Source organism: Geospiza fortis, unplaced genomic scaffold, assembly GCF_000277835.1.
Source record: "Geospiza fortis unplaced genomic scaffold, GeoFor_1.0 scaffold162, whole genome shotgun sequence".
Taxonomy (NCBI): Eukaryota; Metazoa; Chordata; class Aves; order Passeriformes; family Thraupidae; genus Geospiza; species Geospiza fortis.
Window position 1 is genome coordinate 4,046,350 of NW_005054316.1, and position 26,724 is coordinate 4,073,073.

General features: G+C 41.3%; 1 protein-coding gene across 1 annotated transcript in view; it reads left to right on the forward strand.

Annotated features, from left to right (window-relative positions):
- The window catches only part of HECA (hdc homolog, cell cycle regulator), a 26,313-nt gene extending 1,349 nt beyond the window's left edge, over window positions 1-24,964 (forward strand). Inside the window, exons 2-4 of the mRNA XM_014306646.2 lie at window positions 13,729-14,769; window positions 17,871-18,025; window positions 20,667-24,964. Coding sequence (XP_014162121.1) covers window positions 13,729-14,769; window positions 17,871-18,025; window positions 20,667-20,831 — 1,361 coding nt within the window. The 3' untranslated portion in view covers window positions 20,832-24,964. The remainder of the gene's footprint in view (window positions 1-13,728; window positions 14,770-17,870; window positions 18,026-20,666) is intronic.
- The last annotated feature ends 1,760 nt before the right edge of the window (window positions 24,965-26,724 follow it).

Genomic DNA, 26,724 nt, shown 5'->3' on the forward strand with positions numbered 1-26,724 from the left:
CGCGCCGCGGCTGATTGGAAGCTCCGTTGAAAAATGCCCGCTTTATTCCGTCACGATTAAAAATGGAGTCCTGCTTTCGGTCAGTTTTGTTTGCCGCTGTACAGCAGTTGGGTTTGTCAGGGCAACGTGCTCACTTCGCATCAACCATTTTATGCTGCCTTTGGTCGGTGGGTTGGATTTTGGTTCGCGGCGGTTTTGGTAAGGTGGTGCCTTGCAGAAACTTGAATTGCTATTCATGTTTGTTTCTCTGCAAAAGGATGTGTCAGGCTAAAACTAAAGGCAGGGAAAGATTTTATTACACTTTTGCTAAGCCAAAAAACCCCACCTCTTAGTTCTGCTGCTAGGTTTGCAAACTGCTGTGCAGTCCCTACTCTTCACTTTTTTCCTCTCCCAAGTTCGATTTCAGCTTTTTACTCTCCATGCTTTTCAAAACTGGTATTGTGCTTTGTGACAGTAGTTTTGCCTATGGTTGTTAGAAAGGCGCTTCCAAGTGTCTTAGTTTGATTTTCAAGATGTCTGATTCCCAGGTATTATTTAATGGAAACTTTTCCTTGGAAATATTAGCAATTAATTACGAATCACTTTAGCAAACGGTCTTTGCGAGACTGCTTTTGTGAGATTATTACTCCAGAGAATCATGGAGAATTATTAGAATTTCGTTTTTGTGTCTATTTCAGGTTTTTTCTTTACTATTTGCTTTAAGTGAGTGAACAAGGAAAAAAAAAAGAGAGGTTAACAGGAGTTAGAATATTGCTAGAGTATTTTAATCATTACTTCAGTATGGTAATGTAATATGTCCAACGTCCACATTGCCGGTGGTGTCTTACATGGTGGCTTTTCTCTGGATGGGGAGAAGCAATATTTTGAATTTTTGTTTTGCTCAAGCACAAGTGGCAGCAGTGGTGCATTTCTGCTGTGGCTGTATTGCCTGTGGATGATGAGGTGGTTTTCCATCTGCAGGTGCCACAGGAGGTGATGTCAGTGAACGCTGGTAGTGGTACAGCTCACTAGTTGGACTCGTTATCAGTCTTCTTCTGCTCTAAGGCTGTGTGTCCCACATGTTTGCCATAGCCTTCCCCTCTGCTGGCCACCTTCCTCAGAAGCTGAGGCTGCCTTTCTGACATCTAACCTGAGGTGCTCCTTTATTCTCTCTCCCTGCTTCCGTATCACTTCAGTGGTCAGAAGTACCCCTTGACTCTTTCACCAAATCCCTCACTTCCCTGTTTTTTTACCCTCTCACCACAGAGGTGCCGTCTTGGCTTCAACATTTGCTGTATGCTGTCTGGTCAGCACACCTGATCTTTGCCTTGACAGGATCATTGCATCTCATCATACCTTTATTTTCAGATAATCATAAAGGCTGGAGGGGTAGATGTGATTGCTCGCTTTATTTTACTTCCCATCAGATAATGCTGAGCTGTAAGTTTCATAAATTGTATTCTCTCTGGTAAGTGCAAAGCTTTCAACAGTTTTGGTTCAGGTTGCGCTGCAGAATTGGGAATCTGGCTCACGTGCCGGGAAAAGATTAGACAATGATAACAGATTCCCTCAAGTCTTCAAACCCAATGAATCTGAAATGAAGCTCTGTACTGTAGCCACCGCCCTGGAGGCAACTAGCCCATTACTAGACTGCAGACATTTGTAAGAGGCTGTGTACTGGAGGATTGCTTGATCGCTGAGCAGTTTATGGAGGATGTGGCCTGCTGCAGTGTGTGGTGGGGTTAATAGAGTTCTGCTGTGCACAGTCAAGTCTTGACTGTTTGTGGGAGACTACCTGGGTTATGGATTAAGTCTGCAGGGTTGCAGGGAAGCTCCTAGCAGTGCTGCTTTTGGGCTGTGCAGCTGCATGCTGTGACTCATGCTGCCCAGGCTCATTGGTCCTGTGAGACCCTGGGTTCTCTTCTCCTCTCTCCTCTCTTCTCTCTTCTCTCTGCATTGTCACCATGTGCTGCTCTAGCGTAATTTGTTTGTATCTGGTGTCACTGCTCTCCTGCTCCACCTGTACCCTGGGAATGCAGTGCATGATCGTAATGACATAACCTGCTTGCTTTCATTCATATGGCAAGGCAGAAGTAAGCAGAGATGAAAGCAGCAGATTTAGCAGTTGAAAATGTCTGTGCAGACCTTGGCTTTGCATTGTGATGTCAGTATGATGGTCTGATTACACAGTCACATCAGGACCCTACTTTCTCATGAAGGACAGTGATTCAGATATGTTTTTTTTCTTTTAAGTCTTCACAGTTCGTTGTGTTGTCCATGTATTGTTTATGCCCCTCATCCATGTGGCATAATGAAATAGAATTTTTAATTTCCTCTGGGGTTCTCTGCGCAGCCCTGACTAGGTGTGCCATGTGATTGGGAACTGCCACTACAGCATCCCTTTATTGTGGAAGGTTCTTGTTCACTTCTACATTTTGATAAATTTTGCCTCAATCCCTGCACAATTTTTTCCTTTAAACTAGCATCCAGTTTTTGGCATGATGACTGAGAAATGTCAGCAGACTTTTCTCCTGCCCCAGCAGGGCATTTGTTTATAGTTTTTTGGTGATGTTTAAATTTTTGTGTGTTCAGAGCTCAAACTGCTCCTGAAGGGTTCTAGACTCCCACAGGGGAATCAGGAAGGCAGAGAGCACAACCACTGACCAGATGTGATGGCTTTTCTTACCTTGCACTCTCAATTTCTCAGCAGGTATTGGGATGATGCCTGCAAGGGGGATTCACGTTCTCTAGCTATGTCCTCTGTTCCTATCTCTTCCATCAGACCATATGCTAGATTAATCTTTCTTGATCTAAGTGCATCCATTTTCTGCACTAAGTGATGCACAAGTCATGGAGAGGGAGTTATAGGGTGTGGGTGGACTGGTTTAACAGTATCACAGTGCACAGGGAAAGTGAGATGTGATGTCACAGAAAGTCTCATTTCTTAGGTTACCTGTCTTCAGAGTGATTGAATGATGTTTCTAAAAAAGATTTTAATTTTCTGATTTTCTAGCTAGTTTTCTGGGTTACTTTGTATGAAATCTGAGCTGTGATCATGTGAAATTATACCAGCAACTGCATGGGATTTTGCACTTACCCCATTGATGGCAGCAGTTGGTTACCTTCATCTGCAGACATAAACGAGTGTAACATTTTGTGGAAACTTTGCGTTATCATCAGAAGAGGAAAATCTACAGAGTTTACTTTTAGATCTGAGGCTCTGAGGAACAAATTCCTATTCTGTCTGTGCCTTGCTGAGGCTGGACACTTTCAGATTCTGTGCTCCAGCTGTTTTACCCCATTATCCTCTAAACGTCTTGCTCTAGTCTTGACTTAGATTTGTTTCTGACCCTAATATTCCTTATTCTGTCCATTTTCTTTGCCTTGTTTCCATTCTTCATCTCATCGTCCAGTAGAGCCAAGTCCTCTTTTTTGGCTTGATGATCTCTATCTTAACACCTTGCTGCTTCATCCCTTTGTCATTGTCACTCTGCTCTCTCCAGCGCTGTTGCTGTGGGAAGACTAGAGAAAAGGAAAAGCTGTGTCTCTTAGCTGTGCTTTTTTCCTTTAACGTGTAATTGAGCAAAGCCAGCCAAATTAAACTAAAAATACCCCCCAGCATAACTGTCTCTAAATCTCTGTCCTACAGTGTACTGGCCACCTGTTTTAAGATTTTTTTTTTCTCCCCCTGCCATAGGTGAGCCCTTAAGCTGCACAAGTGGCAGGGCTGGTAAGTTCCTTGGTTGGCAGGTGGAGCTGCTGACTGTCAGATCTGAGTGCTTTTGAACACTTTGCCTGGGTTTCACAAATTTGTAAGACTGATTTACTTTCAAATAAAAATGCTAATGTAAGAAAAGTGTATGGAGAGGGAAATCAGTAAGCACAACAGTGACTAATGTGTTGAACACTGTGACTGGCCAACAATTATGATTCATTAAAAAAGAAACAATTATATCCTGGATGTAGGATAGTTAAAGGTGGACATGAAATTCATCAATGCAATGTTTAATTTAAAAAAGTGTTTTCAGATAATGAATTGTTGTAGATTTAAACCTGGATTAATATTTGCTGTCAAATGTTCCCTGCTGCATATAACATCCAGTTCCAGTTTGGCACTCTAGTGATGTTCAGTATTGGCACCTTCTGATTATTTAGCCTGAGGGAGTCCCATTGATATCAATGAGACCACCTGGAAAATTAAGTTTCTATTCTGTTGCAGTGACTACAAAATTTAATACCTATTAATTTACTAAGGGGAAATCATTTTGCCTTATAATACATTGTGTTCTTCTAACTGCAGAAATCAATTGAATGCAAATTTCACTGTCTCTGTCAATGCAAATCAGGTGCAAAAGGACTTTCATGTTAGTTTTAGGATTTGAAAACTATGCAGTTACATGCTCTGGTAGCAAATGCGGTTCATGTTTTACAAATCTTTGCAAATGGAATCATGTTCATGGTGTTACTGAGTAAAATAAATATTATTCATTCATGCAAGCAAGTACACACCCATTTAAGTTTGGGTTTTTAGTTATTTGCTATCAAAATGGTTATCAGTGCTCTGACAGCATTCTGTGTTCATGTGATTAGTTATTGTTCAAGTGTAGTGCTTTCATGAGTAAGGTTTAGGCTTGATGTTTGCTCTATTTCATACAAGGAAATACAGTTTTTGAACTCATAGCTTTGCTTCGTCTGCACTTATCCCATATCTTACTCACAGTGATCTAACAAGTAGTGACAAAATAATTTCTAGCCCTTGGAGACATTTGTAAGTTTTCTTCAGCCTTGCTTACAGCCTTGCACATTGAGACATCCTTTGATGTTAAAGTACTGTCATGGCTGGCAGAAGTCCATCCTTCTCTGCTTTTCTTCCTGCAGCATGTGTAAGGGGAAAAAAAAGAGGAAAACCTTGCATTCAGCTCAGAGTAAAATACTACAGCTAATCTTCAAGGTGTCTAAATTATAACAGGATTAATAGAGCATGGGCTTTCTTTAAACCCTTTTGATAGAAATTCAAATAATTTCAAAGAGGCCTCTTGAAACAGTAATCTAGTTACTGGAGTGGGTAATTCCATTTTGAAAGCTTGTGGGATTTCGAGTTGAGCACTGGCATTTCCTGGTAGACTTCAGTGACATTTATCTTGAGAGCATTCGCTTCAACCTTTATGCCTTTCTGTCTGTCTCTCAGAGTCTATCAGCCCTCCTTCCTGGCCTTCAGAGGGATATTGCTGTTGTTCCTGTCTCCCAGGATGCCTGCTGGGAGAAGAGGTAGCTTCTGTTGGAACCTGGCTATGGAGTGTGCCTGGCACTCCCCGTCTCCCCTTGTGTGCTGCCGATACCCACTGTGGGAGTAGTGTCCAGCTGAGGTCTCTGTGTGCCACACAGATGCCAGGGATGGTACACGACAGGGCTGGGAGCCTGCTTGGCATTGTGAGGGAGATGTCTGGGAGCCAACAGGTTCACATCAGGAGCTGCTGTCTTGAAGAGATGCTGGGTATTGAATCTCCTGTTTTCCACGGAGTTTCTACCAGCTTCTTTAGCCTTTAGCATGGAAAATAAAATACAGTCTGTTGCACTGAAATTTGGGGAGGATGGACCAATGACACAAATACCCCTAGACTTGAAAATATAAGAGGTGTTGGTTGACTCTACCTGCTTTCCTTTCTCTCTTGCCTTCTTGTGCTTTCGGACTGGGTGTGGTGGCTAGCTGGCTCTCAGTCTGAGCGAGTCCAGCTTGCAGTATTTGCATCTGTGCTTGGCATGAGGGCATCTACTGCATGCCACAGTTATCTCTTATTTCCAGCATGAGTTGGAGTTTGCCACTGAAAACTTGCTAAGGCAGGTACAGTAGAATCTGCTTTAGTAATTATTATTATAATGACTGTTTCTTGAAGCACCAAGGATAGTTCTCTGTAGCAGTTCAAGTTATTAAAAACTCTTGGAAGGCTAAAGTGAGAGGATTTAGTGGTTATGGTGCTTTTCTATGGGGACAGTTCATGTGCAGACTAAGCAACAGCCAGTGTTCAAAACATATTAAGGCCCACCAGTCTTGAGATAGTCATTAATCTCTGCATTCACCATGATAGAAGTCATCGGAAAAATCCACATGATGCTGAGGAGTCTTCCTAGCTGGGGCATGATTGCTTATGGCACAGAGAACCAATTGTCTTCTGACCTGGTTAAACCAAATCAGAGTTCACATGGGAGTATTGGGGGTGCATGGTTGTCCTGGTACTGATACAGGTGGAGGCTTAAGTCTGTTCTCTGGGGATATTTCCAATTGGATTCAGGTGTTACAGCACAAGCTAGGGCAAGATTTCTCCTATACAGAGGGGGTCTATATATCCCAAGCAAAAGCCAAAGCTTTTGTTTGTGATTGTTTTCTGTATTCAGACAGCACATACTAAATGGAAAGAAACTGGCTAAGTTGGCTGATGATAATTGTACAGATGAAGGTGATTTCTACAAGACCATATGAATTCTCATGTCGGGTTCGGCAGCATAGGCAGTAGGTTCAGCTTGGAGCACAGATGGCTGTGTAAACAACCTACAGAATTATTGTGCACACGTAAGTGCCTATCTTCCTTAGTTTGTACAGTTTCAATCTTGATTTTCTGCCTTACATTGGTGAAGTGATGGTTGAGCTGGGAGTGGGTGGTTGAATGAGAGCTGCAGATAACTGTATCACATGCCGGCTGCTGATTTCATAAACAGGCATTAGCTCAGACTGTGCTGTTAGTTAGAAGGTGTTAATGTGGCAGGTATGAGTTAAGTCTTCATGATTTCCATGGTATTTTCCTGCTGCTGTGAAGTTGCTAGGTGTGTTTTTCTAAATTTATTTTTGTATTATGAAGAGATTGCCTTGGAGGTCAGGTGTGTAGTTAGTGAAAGTAAACTGTGTGGAGATACTTCTAGTAGCTACTGAGCCCTCTGGGAGTCTCATCACCTAAATTCTCAGCTGAACCAGGGTTTAGCAGCTCCAAATTACTGGAAATCTTTTCTACGGGAAGGTGATTGCTTCATGTTACTACTCACTTATTAGAATTAATGACATCTTGACATGGGGTAAAGCATGAGAGAACTGGGCTGCTTATGGCTTTGTTCTCCTTAAATCCCTTCTGAGTAGGTGTTGCCAGCAGCTGCGTGGTCCTTGGGGGAAGGATTGAGCTCTGGATTGGCACCTATTGACAATGTCAGTATGTAGGTGCATAACAGATATAAAGCTGTCAGCCAGACTGACTGCACACAGCTCCTCCTTGCAGGGGCACTGGCTCTCTCTGTTGCTTGCTGCAAATGGACTGCTGGCCTTAGCTTCTCTTTCCAAGAGCATGAGAAAGTCTTATATCCCAGGAAAAAGCCTGTGATAAGAGTGGCTTACCAGGTGCTGCTGTGCTGGTTTTTTTTCCCTTCCCTCCTGGAAGCTCTTGTCTTGATCATTCAGCAAAGATTGCTTAAGAAGTTTTGAAGAGATATCAGTCATCGTCAGTGAGTGTTACCAGTGTAAGCCCCGAGCTGAGCTGTTTTGAGACTTCTCTTTCTTTTTGTCAGCTGTTATTTGTTGTTGCTGCTGCTCTGAAGATCCAAGCCTGCCTTTTGGATCAACTTTTGAAACGTTTTTTCTTACTGCATTCTTCTTCTGCACTTAGGCTCTTAGGAAAGTGGCCAGTCATTTTTGTATTGCCATATAATTTGTACTATTTAACTAGTTATGAGTATGACAATACCATTTTGTCACATCTTGGTAATCTTTGGAATATTAGATTGTATTACAAGGTTCAGCAAAGCAAATAAATCAGACACAATTCAGATTTTCTCTTTCTGTCTGTTTCGTTGTGGTGGTGGTGGTTTATTTTCTACAGCTGCATTACAGTATTACTGCAGTAGTATTGTATGACTTCAATTAAAATAAAGCTATGCTGATGGCAGAGGAAATTCAGAAGATTCGTGCAGATGGTTGGTAGGGAGTGGCCTTCCCTAGGAATGACTCAGCTCTGGTTCAGGCTGGCAGAGTGAAGAATTCCTGGCTGTGTAAGGTTGTGAAGACAGCAGCGTTCATGGGAAAGCAGGGTAGAGGTTAAAGTGCTTGGTTTGCAAGGTATGTGTCCCACAGGAGCCCTTCTGGCCTAGGTAATGTGCTGGCAACCAGTGTGTCCTTGGCATAGATGAAGAGATGCTAGAGTAACAGCAGACCAAGAGCAAGCCACAGTAAGTGTTTTGCAGCCAATCTGGTGCCAAGACCTTTCCCTTTTTTTGGGGATAATTTCTTTTTGCAGATCCCTAACAACCTCCTGTTGCCTGACAGTTGTTCCAAGATGACAGTAGAGCTGTCTGATCCAGCCGCCACCGCACCTCCCTCTCCCTCTGCCCCCAGCCTCACATGTTTAACACCTCCCTGGAGTTTTAGCAGGGATGGCAAATCTGTGCAGTGAGCCGAAACCTGTGCCGACGAGTAGGGGAAATAATTATCTGTTTCTGTCCACTGACTGAAAAACTCTGGTGCCTAACACAATGGATAATGTGGGAGCATAGCAGGGGAAGAGCGAATTTTGCTTTAGGCACCTGCATTGAGGGCTTGGAACAAATGAGAGCAGTCACGAAACTGAAGCCATGGAATCATTGCATTTGGCTTGCTGGGTGCATCTTTGGTTTTATGATGTGTGTGTGAACAGAAGTAAACAACATTCTCCTTAATATACTTCACCAGAGGAGAGTTCCTCAGGCAGCTATTGTTCTGCTGCTTTCATTTGGGTCATAAAATGGGAAGGACGGTCTTCATATACTGCCTTTCTTTTTTATTAAAAGGTAGAACCAGTTCGTGTGGGAGGATTTTTTTTTGTTGTTGTTGTTGAAAGAGGTATTTCTCAGATGTTTTGTTTCTGTTCCTATTCCTGGCTTTTATGGATGTTTATAAACCCGAACAGAAAAAATGAGAAAAAGCCAGAAAAACCAATCCAGGTTCCTTGCAGTCTTCGGTCATATTCTCATTTTTGAAAGAAAAGTTAATTTTATGGTGACTCTGTCAAACATAAAACACAGCCTTGTTTGAACAGTGAGCTGTCTTTGCACAAATGTACGTGTGTTTGGAATGTTGTATGTTATTTCTGTTTTAGAAGACATTTGTGTACTGCTCATTCCAACTATTTTCTAAATCACTGTTCCAAATCACTGCAGAGGAATATGAGAAAACATTTATTTTTTTATGTGGAAACATAATGTATTGAGAGAAGCAGCACGCGCTTGTAGTTGCAACTTGACAGCCTACGTTGAAGCTGTTCTGCTCCACAAAACTGCACGCTGTCTTGTTTTGTTCTCTTAGGCTATGAAACCCATCTTGAAACTGAGAGTTAAACAGAAATTCTTTTATCATTATTTTGGCATTCTTTTGAAAGGAGCTGCTGGGAGATTAGATGTTGCTCTGATACCGTGTAATCTTTCATTTTCCCTGAAGTTCAGTTCCATAGCTTTGGAAACCAGAATCTTTTTGAGCTGTTAGCTACTTGGAAGCAAATATATTTAGGTGACAAATCAGCTTGGGGCTGTAGGTGTGGATGGGCAGTGTGGCCATGTAATTTCTATTTACTTCCCATCATAATCTCTCTTGGCAGTAATTGTTAATACTGTCATCATGAAACATTAGGACGATGATTCTAGCTCTGACCTTTTGAAGAATATCTTAAAATTTATTTCTAATTATGGGAAGTACAAGAGCTTGATAACAAGAATTTTTAAAGTCTTGTAATACTGGAAAAAAAGTGCTCTGTCTCATTTATAAAATGGTGATTAAATAACCTAGACCACTTTCAAGGGTGTGAATTAGTGGGAAGAGCTCTTCCCATTACCTAAAAGGAGGCTCCCATACTGATCTGAATGCTGTCTCTTTTGCTTCTAAGGCATATCTGTTGCCATGAACTGGGAAAATTGCACAAAAATTGCTGTTTTCTGTTTCTCATTTATTCTTTATGGAGGAACATGTGGCATGGTTATGTTTGGCAGGAGACATGGGTACAGAGAAGTCTGCAAGGGATGTTTGGTCCTGCACAGTCTGTTTTGTACAGATAATTTGAAATGTGTGGCAAAACCGAATGTTGGCTTGAAATTTTTTTATGCTTTTCAGGTAGTGGAATTCTCTGCTTTCTTAAATACAGGAAAACTAGAGAAAACAACAGAATTTTCTGCTGAGACAAATTAGCCATGCTGGGCTTCTCAGTTTCTGTTGTGGAAATACTGCAGCAGTTTAATCAAGGCCTTCTCCAAACCAGCAGACTGGATAAAAGCAAATCTGCATCAGTGAAAGCAGGTGCTTTGACTAGCATGGCATAACCCGTGCTGTGGAGCATGGCAGCAGGGCAGAGAGACCTGTTAGCTTTCTGGAGTATTACCCATGCAGCTACAGTGACAGTAGTGAAATGTCAGATGAGTCCCCAGAAGAGGTGAGTAGACACCAGCTTCTCCTCTTAGCAATGATGTTTTCCAAAGCAATCTCAGTGCCACCATTGAACAGTTCATTGGGGTCTTTTGCATGATGGAAGGTTTTTGTTAAATCTGTTGCTGTCTTCCACCTGCTCTAGGCCTGCTTTTGCTGTGGTGATTATGTGACCAGCCAGTTCACACTGTGTAGATAGCAGATCAGATGAGGGAATGTGTGAAAACTTTGCAATCATCTAGTTAACTTAAATGTTGAAGAAGACATTGCTGTCCAGAACTTGCAGCCTTGCCTTTTCTTGCCCGTGGTTCTGCTGTATGGGAAGTTCCTCAGGTAATCTGGTGTCTGTAAATTCTTAAGGAGAAACTGGAGAAGATCTTATTCCACAGTATTTCCATTGACTGACTAGGAAAAGGGGAAAAAAGTCTGTTGAAAGTCGCCTTTATTTTAGCCTCTGGAAACCCAGTACATGATCATAAGTAATTGCAGACATAGTCTGGGGTGATGGTTTTTGTATTTCAGTCACTTATTTTACTAATTTCATTGTTTGTCCACATAGTGAAGAGGAGTCTGTAAACTTCTCAGGGAACTAGAGATCATACATTTTTGCATACAAACTCAAAAACGTGTTCAGAAGGGGATCAAGGAAACACTTGCCTTTTTTAGTCAGGTAACTGTGCTGGTATGGATGAACAAGTATAGTGTCTGTATTCAATTCTAGACCTGTCTGTGTAGTACTTTCTCAGCTGTCAGCTATAATTATACCTCCAACTGTTAGAACATTTACTCTCTGAAACACAGTGAGAGCATAAGTGGATTTTTGGCATGTTCTTTTTTTTTTTCTACCTTCTTGTAATGGTGGAAAGGAATATCTACCAAAATAGATGAATAAAGGAAATGCATAAGTGAGAATTGTTCAAATTGGTGCCTCTGGTACCTTGCCTCACATGACTTCTGATGATTTGCCTTTCATGGGTTCAGTTTAACTGCCTCTCTGAGGTCAATTGCATAAGGATGCTGTAATTGTGAACTATACTTTCAAACCTTAAATATGATGAAGGAAAGACTGTCAGTGAAGAAAAGCTTTGCAGAGGTGCTTGCTGTGGTAGTGTGACTTGAGTGAAAGTCTGGGAGAATGGGTGGGAAAACTCTCTGAATTGGTAAACTGACAGATGTTGTTTCAGAGCAGGTAAGTTATCGCTCACTTCTGCTCTTGGCCAACAACACTATAGTAAATAATAACAACATTATACTTAATAACACTCAGTAAAAGAGTGGAGAAAAATTAGTCATTGGTAGTGGGCTTTTCATAGATGTGAGACAACCAATAACAAAATATTTGTTACATTATAGAAGGAACTTCCAAAGAGTCTCTAGAGAAAGCCTCTCTTCTCTCCAATTTGGTAATTTGTTTTTAGTGACTGAAAAGTCCATATTTTGAAATGAAATAGGCTTTTCTTCTTCAAAGGAAAGTTTTTGGGAATGTGTTTTGCTTGCAATTCGTAGGCCACTCCCTGAAGGAAAGGTGTTGCAGAACTCTTCCTGCAAGTATGTCACTTTTGGCATTAGAAACAGAAACAGAGAAATTAAGTGAAGGATGTGGCATCTTCCAGGGAATGGCTCAGGAAAGTTTTTCTGTGAAATTTGTGCCTTTTTTTTTTTGGTATAAGTAAGTTTTAAGAATTTCAGTAATCTTAAATTTACTGAAGGTAGCTTTGAACATTTTGTTTGTTTATAGCCTTTTCCAAAAACTTGCTGGGAAAGGGACCACTAGCACAGCAAAGATCTGTTGTTGCAGAGCATCTGGTTTGTGTATTATTGCTGTAGGACAGGTGATGATGGATAGTGTGTCTCATACTGAGAGTTGGAGTCAAAGTACATCGAGGAGCATAAAACCTCTCATTCTACTGCAAATTATGTAGTGGTATTTGTGCAAGCAGTGATAAAAATGGGATTAAAAACAATGCAACAGAGTGGTGGTTTTTTTACCTGCTCAACAGATAGGAATTTAAAGTCCTAAGGGGAAAAAAAATTCAGTCATGGCAATCTCTCTCCTCAAGTCTCTGTCATAAGTCCTGGGGCTCTGGCTGAGACTTGAGTGGAACTTCAGGAAGCTAAGTGCTGTGTTTTAGATAGGGTGAGGCAGCACTTGACCACGGAAGACCTGGAAGAAGCCTGCTAATATTTGAAAGCAGGCATACAGAGGTTAAAAGGCAGCCTGACTGCCCTGTTGGAGCAGTACTTTCTGATGAAGTTGAAGAATTAGGAAGACAGAAATACTGAGATGTATTTGTCATACTTGAGTAAGTATCTGTGGTGGGGGTCAACCTGCTACAGCATCTAAAAAGTTCTTATAAAAGCTCCAGTAGAAAATTTCCAATACCTTTTGACCCTCCCAGCTGCAACAGAGCAGCCAGCAATGGGAATCATGTGTAGTCTGTGGTACTTGGTGAGGAACTGGAAAACGTTGTTGGTTCATAAATGCAGAAAATTCTTCTGTAGAACATTTTTTTGTGTAGAAGCTGATATTGTTGCTGTGAGATAATTGAAATAAACTGCGCTTTGCTCAAGGATATAGCAAAGCTGCTACTTTACTGATAAAATATCATGTTGCATTTGGATTTTTCACCTGTCTGTGCTGCAGAACTGTTTGGTTTGTGAAATTTAGCTATCCAGAAGGTCAGTGGTGGTGATATAGTCTCTATTTGCCTAAGCAATGTAATGAAGACCCTCCTTTCTGTACTAGGAACGTAAGCTCTTTGTCGTGCTTTTCAAAGTTCTCTGCTCACTCCTTCTCTCCCTAGCTGTTGTCTCTTGCTCAGTCCCCAGAAAAGAAATTTCTTTTCCCTCACAATTCCTGCCTCTCCCCATGATTGCAAAGCTGGGTGTACTTGCTAACTTACTTGTATTGCTTACTTGCTTTTCAAACAGGCATCTCTGTGTGTTCTCCCCATGTTGCCTCTCAGGCTTCAAAGCAGCTCTCCAGAAACATTCACGATGCTTTCTCCTTGCTTCTTAATGCCTTGCAACGATATCCACAAATACTTGAGGAGGGCTTATGCTTCTGAGGTGCTTTGGTTTTGGATATTACACAGACTGTAGTGTCATCTTCTTTCTTTATTTGTGCATTTCCTTATCTCCTTTCATATGCTTACCTCTTTTTGGCAAATATTGCTTTTTTTGCATTGACCCAGAGCTGGTGCTTGTGGCCCTTTAGTAATACAGGTTGTTAGTAAGAGCTTGGGTGTGTTTGTCACAGTGTTTGAAGGAAGTACTGCAATAAATGGGCCATTAAGTTATTAACGTATCTGTTTTACCTTCCACAGAAGCCCCTTGTGCTACTCCACTGATCTGTAGCTTTGGGAGGCCCGTGGACTTGGAGAAGGATGACTACCAGAAGGTTATATGCAACAACGAGCACTGTCCCTACAGCACTTGGATGCACCTTCAGTGCTTCTATGAGTGGGAAAGCAGCATCCTCGTCCAGTTCAATTGCATTGGCAGAGCCAGGAGTTGGAACGAAAAGCAGTGTCGCCAAAACATGTGGACCAAGAAGGGATACGACCTGGCTTTTCGGTTTTGCTCCTGCCGCTGTGGGCAGGGTCACTTGAAGAAGGACACGGACTGGTACCAGGTGAAGCGAATGCAGGATGACAAGAAGAAGAAATCAGTGTTGGAGAAGAATACGGGAAGGTCCATGACGGAGTCAGCAGAGGAGGCCAAAAAAGGCAGGCCGGCCAACAAGCCGCAGAAAGGCTTGAGTAATGACCTCCAGCGAAGGCACTCTATGGACAGGCAGAACTCCCAGGAGAAGGGGGTCATGGGGGGCAGCTACGCCGTTCGCTCTCCTTGTGTTTCCCCTGGCCAGTCCCCTCCCACCGGCTACTCCATCCTCGCCCCCACGCACTTCAGCGGCCCTCGTTCCTCGCGGTACCTGGGAGAGTTCTTGAAGAATGCCATTCACCTGGAGCCCCACAAGAAGAGCATGGCTGGGGGGGGCATGTACAGGAATGCACATTTTGATTATGGGGCAGCTGGCTTGCAAGCACATAGATCAGGACACTTTGATACCCCAGTGCAGTTTCTGAGAAGGCTCGATCTGTCTGAGCTGCTCACTCATATCCCCAGACACAAATTGAATACTTTCCATGTGCGGATGGAAGACGATGCCCAGGTGGGCCAAGGGGAGGACCTTCGGAAGTTCATCCTTGCTGCTCTCAGTGCCAGCCACAGGAATGTTGTAAACTGTGCTCTGTGCCACAGGGCGCTGCCAGTGTTTGAACAGTTTCCGCTGGTGGACGGGACCCTGTTCCTTAGCCCATCGAGACACGATGAGATTGAGTATGATGTTCCCTGTCACCTTCAAGGTACAGGTTGTCTGTCAGTCATCCTAGGTTTCATTAAATGATGGAACTGCCTTCTGTGCCCTGTCCCTGCCATTACAGATTTTCATCCTGGTTCTGCATTTTTAAGCAGTTCTGTAAAGCTTGAAATAATGTCCAACATACTCATGTGGATCAGATTGAAACACTTAGAAGGAATTTAAAATGATGCCATATAGGAAGATCCATGCCTTGTGTTTGGTTTGGAAACAAGTTCTGATTTGATTTCTAGGTAGACCATGGGAAGGTTTTCCAGCTAGTCTGTTCTGGGGCTTATGCATGCTCGTTTATCTCTTGGGATCATTACTCCAGGATGCACACCAACCTTTTAAACCACCTTTTCAATTTAAGCCTGCTGTGCTGCAGCCTGGCTGAAAGTTGTATTTGTTCCGCTGATGAGGGTGAGGCACCTCTCATCTGCTTTCAGACTACAGAGTATCAGTTCTGTTTTATAGCAAAGTATTATTTCTTAAATACAGAAAAGTCTGGCCTGTGTTAACACAGGCCTGGAGAGGTAGTAAGAGTAAGCTTTTAATATGGTGTGTTAAAGCAGCAGTGTAGCAGTGAAGGTTTTTTCCTTATTTCCAAACTTGCATGTGTTTGAGCTATGTCTTGATTATGTCCTGGCTCTCAGATGAGTTGAGACCAGAGCAGGTGTTTCTTTTTTCCCTCTTAGAGAAACAAATGAATGTGGGCCAGCATGAGCTTCAGCTCTTCCTGAAAGCCGTGGCCCAAGCTTAAGTGATGAGAGTGGGTGGTACATGGCTAGATGTGCCTGTCCTGCAGCCTGCTAGCAGGCAGTGTGGCTAAAATAAGTCAGAGAAAGCATTCCTCGTCTGATGGTCAAAAGTAGAGTTATTGTTGAAATGTGCGTTGGTAAGGGATTAACCAGAGGTATTCTAACATTAAAGTTTCTCGCCTTTCAATAAAATACATTGTATCCCATGCATGGTCATAATATGTGTTATGTAACATACCTTTGCTCAGTAAACTTTGTATTTTATTTTTTTCTTTCCTTTAATCACTATGCACTAAGTCACTAAACTGTATTCACACTAACATTATTGTTTCTGTCTTGCCTAATGTACTTTAAGGAGAAAAAGCAATAGGCAAATAGACAAGCCAGAAAAGTTCCAGGATAAACAGAATATACCTGTGTGAGATAACTATGCTTATTTGCTTTGATGGGGAGTCACACAATGTGCTTGTGATTTTATCAGTACAAAAAGCTGGTTTAGTAATAATAGTGAAACTCACTGTTTGTTAACATTTGCCTCTAAGAATGAAACTGTGAAATTATTTTTTTTAACCTTAATTATTTCTTAACTGTTGGATGATATATCTGAAAAACTTGTTCAGACAAGTTGCTGTGAATAATTAATTGTTAAAATGTTTGCTTCCTTGTCGTGGGTAAGATGGTTTCTTACCAGAAGTATTCTCTGAAATGAAATTAAGCTGTAAGGTGCTATTCCTGGCTGTTATTTTCTTTTCAGTACAGAAAATCATTTATGTTACTTCAGGCATGTTTAAGATACCAGGTGCCTCATTTCCAATACAAAAAGTATCCTGAAAATTAAATGGTGGGGGAATGTAGTATTTTAAAGTGCAGCAACGGTGCGGAACTTTGGATGGGGAAGGATGTTTATCTTCCTGCTCAACTGCTGTGCGTGGAGTTGTTTGAACATCACCAGTCTTGGGTGTTCACTTCAGGAACAGAGCTAATTATATATGTTATGTGTATATTATATACATTTTAGTTTCATCCCATCATGTTTTCTAGAGCTGAACATGCCAGTGTAGAATAACTGAATTTTTACCAGCTCACACTACTAAGTCTATTTTGTATGTATATTTTAAGAAGAGTCTGTTTTTTCTTGTTTTTCTAAAATAGTTGGCTGAAAAACCAAAACAAGTTAAAACACAGACTACTAATTTTATAAGTGTCCGGTATAGACTAATAATAAATTATTAATATTTTGGTCCTATTTTTGTAGAAGAGTTACAAGATGTGTGTCTGTTGAATTACAGTTTGTGATGTGTTCAGTGCTTTGATGCTAAAGAGCACAAGTTGCAATCCAAGGGGAACACATGTTGAACACAGTCCTGTTTTGTGGCTGATCTGTAATTTCACTACTGCTTAGTTCTGTCTTACATAGCAGTGCAAAATCTGGTATGTTACAGGATTAGTACTTGGTGTCAGGCCTTTCTAATAGCCACTATTAAATTGCAAATCAATTTAGTCACTAAAAGTCAGGCATAACCTAGGTACCAGATCTTTATAATTTATGTAGGAATTTTGGGGTTTTTTGTGAAAGTTGGTCTCAGATTTTGCATTGGTTAGTTTAATCACATGTATGTAGTGAAAATATTTGATTTTCAGGTCTGAGCCACTTGTTTGTTTATGGACATAATTGTAACTCATGTTTTGAAAGCCATTGTGCATACAGAGCCTAAAGTGATGATAGAGCTCATTATATTCATAGTTGTGAATGGCATGTTAAAGTCTTTGAATGTGCAATATATAATGTAAATATACTTGTTGTTAATGAACAGTCAGAAGAAAGTACATGAAAAAAATTTGCTCTTCTGACTGTTGCTTTTTTTCCATGGGGACTATTAGGTTGTTGGTTCCCTCTTTGCTGGAAGATACCAGCAATTTGTTAAATGAATCTGTACCAAGTTTGCTAATAAGCTTCAGCACTTCTCCACTTCTTATGTCAGGTGGAGATGAAGCTAGGGCAATATTCTGGTTTTGGAAACACAGCAGCTGATCTTACAGCTTAACCTGGCATCTCTTCTTGGGGGTTTAGCAACTCCTTCTTTAAAATATTCTGCTAAGACCTACCAGCAGATGATGTAAGGGAGAGTGGGCAGGGTGATGACTAATTCCTGAGTTCTGTATCGCTTCAGTCAAGCCTGTGTATTTCCTGTAGAGAAGTACTTCTTACTTTATCATTCACCCTTTATAAAGAAAAAAAAAAGAAAGATGTGATTTGTATCACTAAAGGTCAGATATCACGTTGCAGAAAATGTCTGTTTTCATCATCTCTTTTTGGCTCCTTAAGATGTGTCTCTTCTGTCCACAGGAAGGCTTATGCACCTCTATGCTGTTTGTGTAGACTGCTTAGAAGGGGTTCACAAAATTATCTGCATTAAGTGCAAGTCCCGATGGGATGGAAGCTGGCATCAGCTGGGAACTATGTACACCTATGATATTCTGGCAGCATCTCCCTGTTGTCAGGTTAGTACCATACATAAGAAATACTCATAAGGTGAAATTCCAACTGATAAGATAAAGTCAAGGTTATGTATCTTTTCTCCCTTTCCTCCTCCCATCCTTCTTTTCCAGCCTGTACCTATGAGTGCAATACAAGAGGGCTGATGGGTCTCTCTGCCTTTGTTTTCAGAGGTACAATGGCCTTTAGCCAAACTAAAGTCATTGCAAGGGTCAGTGGTTAATACACTTATGTTTTTAAATAAAGCCCCCTTTAAATGCATTGGAAATTAAATCTGATGCTTCATCACTAGCATCACTAGTGCCAGGTATAGTTCCACCTTTTGAGCAGACGTTTCATGTTTCCAGGATTTTTTTAGTTCATAAATTGTGTTTTATCATAACTGCAGCAAAAAAGTGCCAAGGGAACAGAAAGGTCCAAAGTGTCTTTGTGCTTGGAGATTACTCAGCTCTCCTTAATCTTTGTTGTGGCTGACCCTGGTGATGGCACTCACCCACCACAGCCTGAAGCAACTTCGAGTTCATTAAACACTCACCTCATCTTTGCCTTGAGAGACGAAGATCCAAGGCTTGGGGCTACTCCAGAATGTGTCTGAGACAGCAGGATTGTTTGCATTCCAGAGAATTAATTGTCCATGTGATAGACAGAGTGCTTCTGCCATGCAGGTAGGGGTAGGCAGCTGTGAAAAAAACATCTGTCTGGGAATGACTCAGTGCTCCGCTGCAGATGCTCAGTCAGACACACAGATGGTGGTAGTAGGTCAGGACAGAAGCCTTGCACAGATACACCCATTCAGACTGGGATCACTTCATGGTAATGTGCATACTTTAAAGCCATCTGAAATACCAGTTTGTCAATATGCAAAATGACAGTTTATTTTAAATTTAACATATTTAACAAAACGTGTTGCTCAAAAGGCAAGTGGTGTTGCTGCTGCTGGTTAAGGTGACATTGGTAGCAGTTATAACTACAGACTAATACATTACCTCCAAATTTAGTGTCTCTTGAGGCTGTACCTTTTTTTTAAAAATAGGAACTTCTAAAGGTAAGGAAAGCACTGATACTAACTTGCTACCTTTGTAAAAGTCAGCAGCTTCAAATCTGAATTGTTTCTGTTGAAAGAAAAGATTTGAGAGCTCATTATACAAAAGCCCTAATTACATGATTAATGGACAGTGTGACAGTACATGGTATAAGAACTCGCTATAAAAGCATTAGCTGCAGTGACTGTGATTGCCAGATAATAAGCATTATTGTTTCACCATGATTGTTACAGATGATTCTGTGCATACGGAAGAATGACATTAAATATGGTATATAATAGAATTCCAAATTGCCTTTCTGGATTTATTATGAATAATTTCGTGCCTTACTTCAAAATATTTAATTCTGCATCACAAATTTGCATGTAGAATAACAAACTGCAACCATTGTCAGATTACTGACTCTTAGCTGATGTGCTGGACAGTAGTAAAGGGGAAGACACTTTGGTTAAGAGTTCCATAAAAATTCATAACCTAGTAGATTGTATTAAAATTTCTGTTTTTCAAGCAGAGCAGTGAAGCTGTTGATTTGTTTCTTTTTGAGTCTGGTCTCAACAGGGATAGTACTTTAATAATTTTCTCCTCTCCTCATCCAGGAAAATCCCTTAAATCAAGGTGGCCTAGACAATATTTTTGTTCTTTTCAGTGGAGAGCTGAGGCTTTCATTAGTGTACTGGGATGCGAGTTTAAACTATGGTGCAGCTCAGACCCTTGCTGCTCATTTGCCATTTTTACTCTTTAACTTCTTTACAGTCTCAAATCATTCTGCTTCTCTTGATTATTCCAAAGGGCTTGCTGAGCTTTCATGCTGCCTTTTGCTTTCTTTGTATCAGATGGGCTGTGTTTCTCAGCTAGATTTCTTCTGAAGTCTCACTTCTTTGCAACAGCTGAATAATAATAGAATAATAATAATCCATCCTCACCTATGACCTTGGATTATTTCTCATATCCACCCAGTTAATGTTGCTTCTTTCTCAGTTGGATTTTGTAGAACAGTTTGTGTGTTGAAGTGATGTTTAGTTTGTATAACCTGATACGTACTATAAATGTTTAAATAGACACTTAAAGTGACACAGTACCACGTTGTGCTGATAAAGTAGATCAAGTTATAAATTTGTTAAGCCAAAAGATTAAAATGCTGATATATTTCATAGACAGATGATGTTCAAACGTCAACCTAAATGGTTGAATTGCTGTGGCACAAATACAAAATTTCTCTCTTAGCTTTGATGCTTCAGTAATGATTTATTGAGACACCACTTCTTGTGCTGGGAAATGAGGAATGGATTCAGAGATTTAGCAGCACAAAATAAACCTTGATATTCTCTACCTTCCATCAGTCAGAGTGGGAGGTGACCCACTCCCCAGAATTTGGTGGTGGTCTTTAATGTGAAAGGCATGGTGTGTGCCTGCGAGTTCCCAGTCCAGGTGAGGAATGTCCCTACTGGCACATCCCACTACTGCCAGTATCCTGACTGACCCCTTCTCCTGCTGGGGAGGACAGGGGGCTGCCTCTGGCACCTTGTTTTCCAGAGGTGAGAAGCTGATGTGGAGTGTGGTTATTTCAAAAAGGTTTTTCTGTTTGTTTCTTTGTTTGTTGCAGGCTCGACTGAACTGTAAGCACTGTGGGAAACCAGTAATAGATGTGCGGATTGGCATGCAGTATTTCTCTGAATACAGCAACGTCCAGCAATGTCCTCACTGTGGAAATCTAGACTACCACTTTGTGAAGCCATTTTCTTCATTTAAAGTTTTGGAGGCTTATTGACGAAAGCTTTGCTTTAGTAATAGCTATTTTATGGGTATTTCAACTTTATTACATATCTTTTTATAGGATTCATTCTGTGATGAAATCTAATTTCTTTTCTAACTGAAAGAGCAGCTTCTTTGTCAGTGTACATATTAATATGTATATATACATGTTGTTAAAACCAGAATCCTCCTGACAAGATCTCTGTGAAGGTTGGAGGCAAGCCAATTTAATAGCCTTTCAATATATCCCATGTGTGGGGTAAAGTTCAGCTAAAAATGACTTGGGTTTATTTTTTGTATAGTTGTAATACAGTTTATAGGAAGGGTGTGGGGAGACATAAAGGACAGAGAAATATGTCCAGTTGGAAAATGGGTAATTGCATAGGGTTGTTCCTCCAGCTTGGTGGAAATGGGAAATCCTTGGAAAGAAATGTTTGTGTTACTGTTGAATTCATTCAGCCTTCTGCATTGGTTCCCAGGGGTGCAGGAGCTGGCCCTCTGTTGCCAGTCCCCTCAGCAGGCTTTCTTTCAGATTTCCCATGGCCAGGGTAAACTGAGGTATCATGACAAGTGAATGTAAATGTGTGCCAGCAAGTGCAATCTTGAATGAATTCTTCTGGCATTGTGTCTTCCTGCTATGTGTGTTTGATGTGCATTGCCCTCACTGAGTTGTAGTGCAGGCAATAGTGCTGCTTCCAACAGGGCTGTCATGTGCCCAGCTGAGTCATCTGCTCATACCAAAACAAGCTGGAGATCTTAAAATGCTTTATTTAAAGGTGTTTCTTCACAGACATTTTAGGGAAGGAACTGGCTGAGCTGAATGGGGATGTGATTGTATGTGCCTGCTGGGACTGAGGCTTTGCTGTCTGCTGCAGGCTTGTGTGGCTGGTTGGAAGGAGAACCATGAACTGGGGTTTGGGCCCTCAGACCTGTAGGAGCTGAGAGGTACTGAGTACAAAACATGTCATCACTTTTTAAAACAATTAATTGCTGCACCTTTGTCTTTCAAAATTGTGTTCAGTCTAGGATCTAAAAACAAGGAGATGTTCTAAGAAAGCAAACTTAGCATATTTACTTTCAACATGCCTCTGTGCTGTACAGAGAATTTGTATCAGAGAGCTTGGCCCTGTAGACTCTGCAGTTGTTGTTTCTTGATTCCCATTTCTCCCTTCCTTAAATAAATTGTTCAAAATAGGTCATTAATCTTTTGTTTGGTTTCTCAAATCAGTTGAGATTTAAGGAACGTTTGGTTTTTTTCCTTTTCTCGATAGTGTGTTTTTGAAGTGTTTGTCCACTGGAGAAGTGTGGGGTTTCTTTCTGTTTACATGGTGGGATTATTTTTTGTTCCTTCTGAAACCTTGTGTTTTTCCAAATGAGAATCTTTTTCGAGTATATCTGTTGAAATCAGTCTTGAAAATGGCCCTGATAGTCTGCCACCCTGGGAAAGAAAACAAAAAAGTCAGAAGCCAAAATAGTGTTTTTTCCTATGTTGGACTGAGCGTCACACTTTCTGCCGAATTAAGAAATTATCATGCACATAAAAGTCAAGCTGAATATCCATGTTTCTTTGTGTGTAAAAATGCCAAGTTCAGAGTTTTATTTCCTGCTGTCTCCACTGCAGAATTAGCTCCTTTTAGCATTAGCTACCCTTCAGGTTATACCCAAGCTGCACAGAGTGTTGGCACAGTTGGAGTGGCGATGTCCTTGGGTGTCCCCCTGCTCATGTGGTGCAGTGCTGGTCTGAACAGCTGTGTTGGCAGGCTGTGGTAGCTTCACTACTGGTGCTCTCCTTCTGTGCAAGTTCCTCGGCTTGGTTTTGGATCTGGAGCACATTCTTGGGGTTTTGTGCACTTGTCTTCTTTGCATCAGTTTTGGGAAAACCTCTTTCTTCTCTTGGGAGAATTATGGGGAAGACTTTGAGAGATTTCTAACACTGTCCTTTCATGGCTACCACAAAGTTACACCCAGCCCAGCTGCAGTGGGATTAGCACTGCACCCCTTGTCCCTAGGAGCAGACCTGGCCTTGGGCATTCTTGAGCAGGAAGAAGGTTTCTAGCAGATAAAACCTAGTTAGCTGTGCAGTGTAGACCTCCCTTGTGAAGAGCAGTGGAAATATAATTTGGATTAACTCCTCCAGAAGGATGAGCCCTTCAGCTTTGGTGGTGTGTTGAGCACTCTGCTGGGGTTAGGGTGGCTGACAAGGTTGGAGTTGTGTTGCCTGGCAGGACCATGAGAACCAGACCAGACAGACAGCAGCAGCCTGAAATCACACAGCAAAGACAAACCTCCTGTAATGAAGCAATTAGAGAGAGCAGTTAAAGCATACATCTCTTACTGTAGGTTCAGTCTTCTGTGCCAGTCACATGTCATGATTCCAGGGTGTCAGTTCCCACACAGGATACATGGCATTGTGTGCTGTTTTTTGTGCAGTGTTGGGAGGGTGTCACTGTGCAATGCACATGGTAGGGGAGAAGTGGGGTCTGGAGTTGTCCTAGATACTTGTTCACTTGCTTCCCTTGGAGTAGCTTAATTTATAATTCTGCCCTTTAAGTTCTTGGATGCCTCTCTAGACCTGTATGTGTGATAATCAAAAATGAGTAGACATGGAATAAAGGAAATATGGTCAGCTTTAAAAATAAGTATTTGAGAGATTGTGTAATACATCGAAGTAAAAACCAGGAATGGAGCACACCGAGAAAATGGGAAGGGAAAAGCACATTTAAAGTCTTAACACTGACAAGGAATTACATACAGAAGGCAGTTTAGTTCTTTGCTAGCTTTTCCTTTTAATTCTGCTGTTGAGTCTTACCTACTGCTTGAGGAATGCCTATTTTCTTGTAAAACACATCTCTCAACTGGAGGCTAGCAACATACATAGCACTGTAAAAACAATCCTCATTGGAAACCAGCTGAGCTACAGAAAGGTTCTTCTGAACTTTCACTCCAAAGTAAATTATCCCTAATTTGTAAAGGCTTTCCCTGCCTCTTGTTGGTACTGAAAGCTGCTCTTGGGTCACTGGAAAATGCACGATTTTCTCTAACATGCAGATTCCAGTCAAACAGTCAGCCCTCACCTTTGGCCAGGGGAGTTTCCTGGGCTTTGCCCAAGTAGAAGTGCAAATGCAACTTCTTTGGGACCTAATGGCTACTTTGGAGCTTAAACTAGACCACAGTTGCTCTGCTGCCTGTCTGGACTAGCACTGGAAGTAGTCATGAGCTTACAAATGCATCATAAGGGAAATTACCTCCCAAGCTAGGGAGCTGCTTGCTTTGTTTATTTGGCTAGTTTATTCTTCATTACCTTTCCTTTCTCTGATGCTGTGTGTTCCTTTTAAGCTGGCCCATGGTCAGATTAAATTTGCCTGCAATATGTTTTGTAAATGAGAATGCAGTCCTCTGGATTTGGAGGTTCATTCTGCTCTTCTTAAGTGCACGATACTCCTTGTGATAGTAATAGGAGTTGCATGTGCAAATGCTTTTTTTTCCAGTAGTTAACTCTCCTTTCCATGGGAGAGGCTTGCATTTAGGTAGGCTTCATATTTTGGATGTGTAAAACTGAATTCATCCATCAGTAAGATGTCTACAGATAAATTTTGATAACCATAACTAACAAAATTGACATCTTTCACACACTGATGTGTAATTTGACATTTACCAACATGAACAGCCTGAAATTGTTGTTCTGTCTAGTGCTGCAGAGTCATTAAAACTACAGTGTTTTATAGCCAGACCATAGACTATCCTATAGTCTATCTACATTAACATCTCCAGTAATGAGCAGTGTATTCATAATGACTTTAATTGGAAAAATAAGGAATATTCCTACAAGGGAGGCATCTAGCCCAATATTTTTCTTTTTTCCTTTTTTTTCCCCCTCCCATGTGTTCCTCATTTTGCTGTACCAAGTAACCAAGGACAAACACGTTGTAAGGCCACTGGTGAGAAAACCCCTCAAAAATATACTTGTCCATAAAGGTTTCTTGTTGAGACATTCTTGGATTGCACTTTTGCAGATGGAAGAATATGTACATAGCAAATGAATGTTGATGAAATTAAAATAATTGGTTATGATATCATTTATGTGTGTTGTTAGAGAATATTTTGTTGTGAGTTCTCTGTATTAAAAAGTAATAAATACCAGACAGCTAATGGTGTGGGTTCTTCTTTCCCAGTTCTCTGGAGCAATTTCTTACACCTGCTCTTTATAGAATTACTCCAGTTGCCTTAAGTTTAAAGGGCACAATAAACCCAGGTTTTTGGTGTCAGTTACAATGGAGCTTCATTGTTGTTGTTTTGAAGATTGTTGTACTACAGGGGTCACGGTGGGGTGTATGTGGTGTCACCTTCCCAAACTGAGCTCCTGTTCACTTTGTTGATGTCAGAAATGCTCCTTCTGTAGCACAGTCAGTCCTGCAGGAGCAGTTTCTGGAATCCTGGTCTGCTGTGCCAGCTGCTGGCTGTGGGGCTGAGTGGAGGACACAGTGTTGAATCCTTCCCTTTGGTGGAGTCTGTTAATGAAATTTCCCTCTGATGCCTGTGAAAGATCAGAAGAGCTTCTGGAGGGGAGAACACAACAGGGTAGCGCCTAGGGCAAAAGGGTTTCCCACATTATGACAGAACACTTCACCTCTGAAACCCAGCTGCAAATGTTTGCTTGCTGTCTAAGATTTCTCAGCAGTCTAACTGATCATGAAATCATCCATTTTAGCAAACCTTACTCCATGTGCTTATAGCATGATTTTTCAGCCTTTATATATTACCACAGAGAAGTTCAGGAAGGATGCAAGTGATCAAGGCTATCTGAACATACAAAAGGTAAAGCAAATATTTCTGGGAGGGAAGGAGTGCCACAGTTCAGGAGGCATGAGGTGGGATTTGGAAACACTCTCTAAAGAGCCCACTGTAGCTGTGCAGGTTTAATTTTGGAAGCAGATACTGCGACTGGTTTGAATAACCTTGAAACTGACAACCTGTATGTTAATTGTGAAAAGCCTTCTGGATAACTGCTGCTTAAAATACGAGTTTCTGCTCATGGGATGGGAATGCAAATAAGCTGCCATCAGCTAATTGCAAGTGACTGCAGTGATTCCATATTGATATTTTGCTGAAGGGTCTTAGGTCATGGTTTAAACCTTAAGCCAGTGTGGGAAAACTAAATGAGAGCTAATGTTTTGTAGAGACTGTTCCCCTAGCATAATTACTGTAGTCTTTGGTACTGAGCACTAAACTGCAGAATTTCAGGTTTGATCTGCTGTGTTACTGTGTTGCTAAAAGAAACTGAGTGGCATTGTGAGAATGTAGAGGAAGGAGGAAGTCACGGAACTAAAAAGATTTTCAAGCCACTACATGATGCAGTATGTAGTTAAAAGAGGGGTGGCGCAGGCAGATTGGGTTAGGAGCATGCCTGGGCTCATTTTCCTCTTGAAGGCATCCCTGATTGTGTCAGAGGAGGGGAATGAACTATTCAGGCTGCATATGTGTGTGGGTGTGTGCACCTAAAAATACATGCCCAGGTTTCACACAGACACGTTTGTATTTGATTTCTATTCTGACAGTATTCTGTGAAGCAATTTCTGTTTATTCTGAACCTGACCATGTAAAACAAAACAGCTGCTGCTGCAGTATTTTAGGTACATGAATATTTTTTTGGCCTTAAATACATCTGTTAGTCATGAGCTTCCTGCACGTTTGCTTTTCATACAGTGATGTCCAACCAAGATCAGTGGGATGTGGAGAGAAGCTAAAGCAGCTGGTATAGTTCCTTAATCCACAGGCCACCTGATCTGAAGCTCACATGACTAGTTTGCAGAGCCAAACCAGCTGTGGTGGCACCCAGGAGGGACTCTCCAGTTGTGTTTCAAGAAGATACTTTCTCCTTCCTCACGTGAAGAAAATACTTTCCTTCTTGT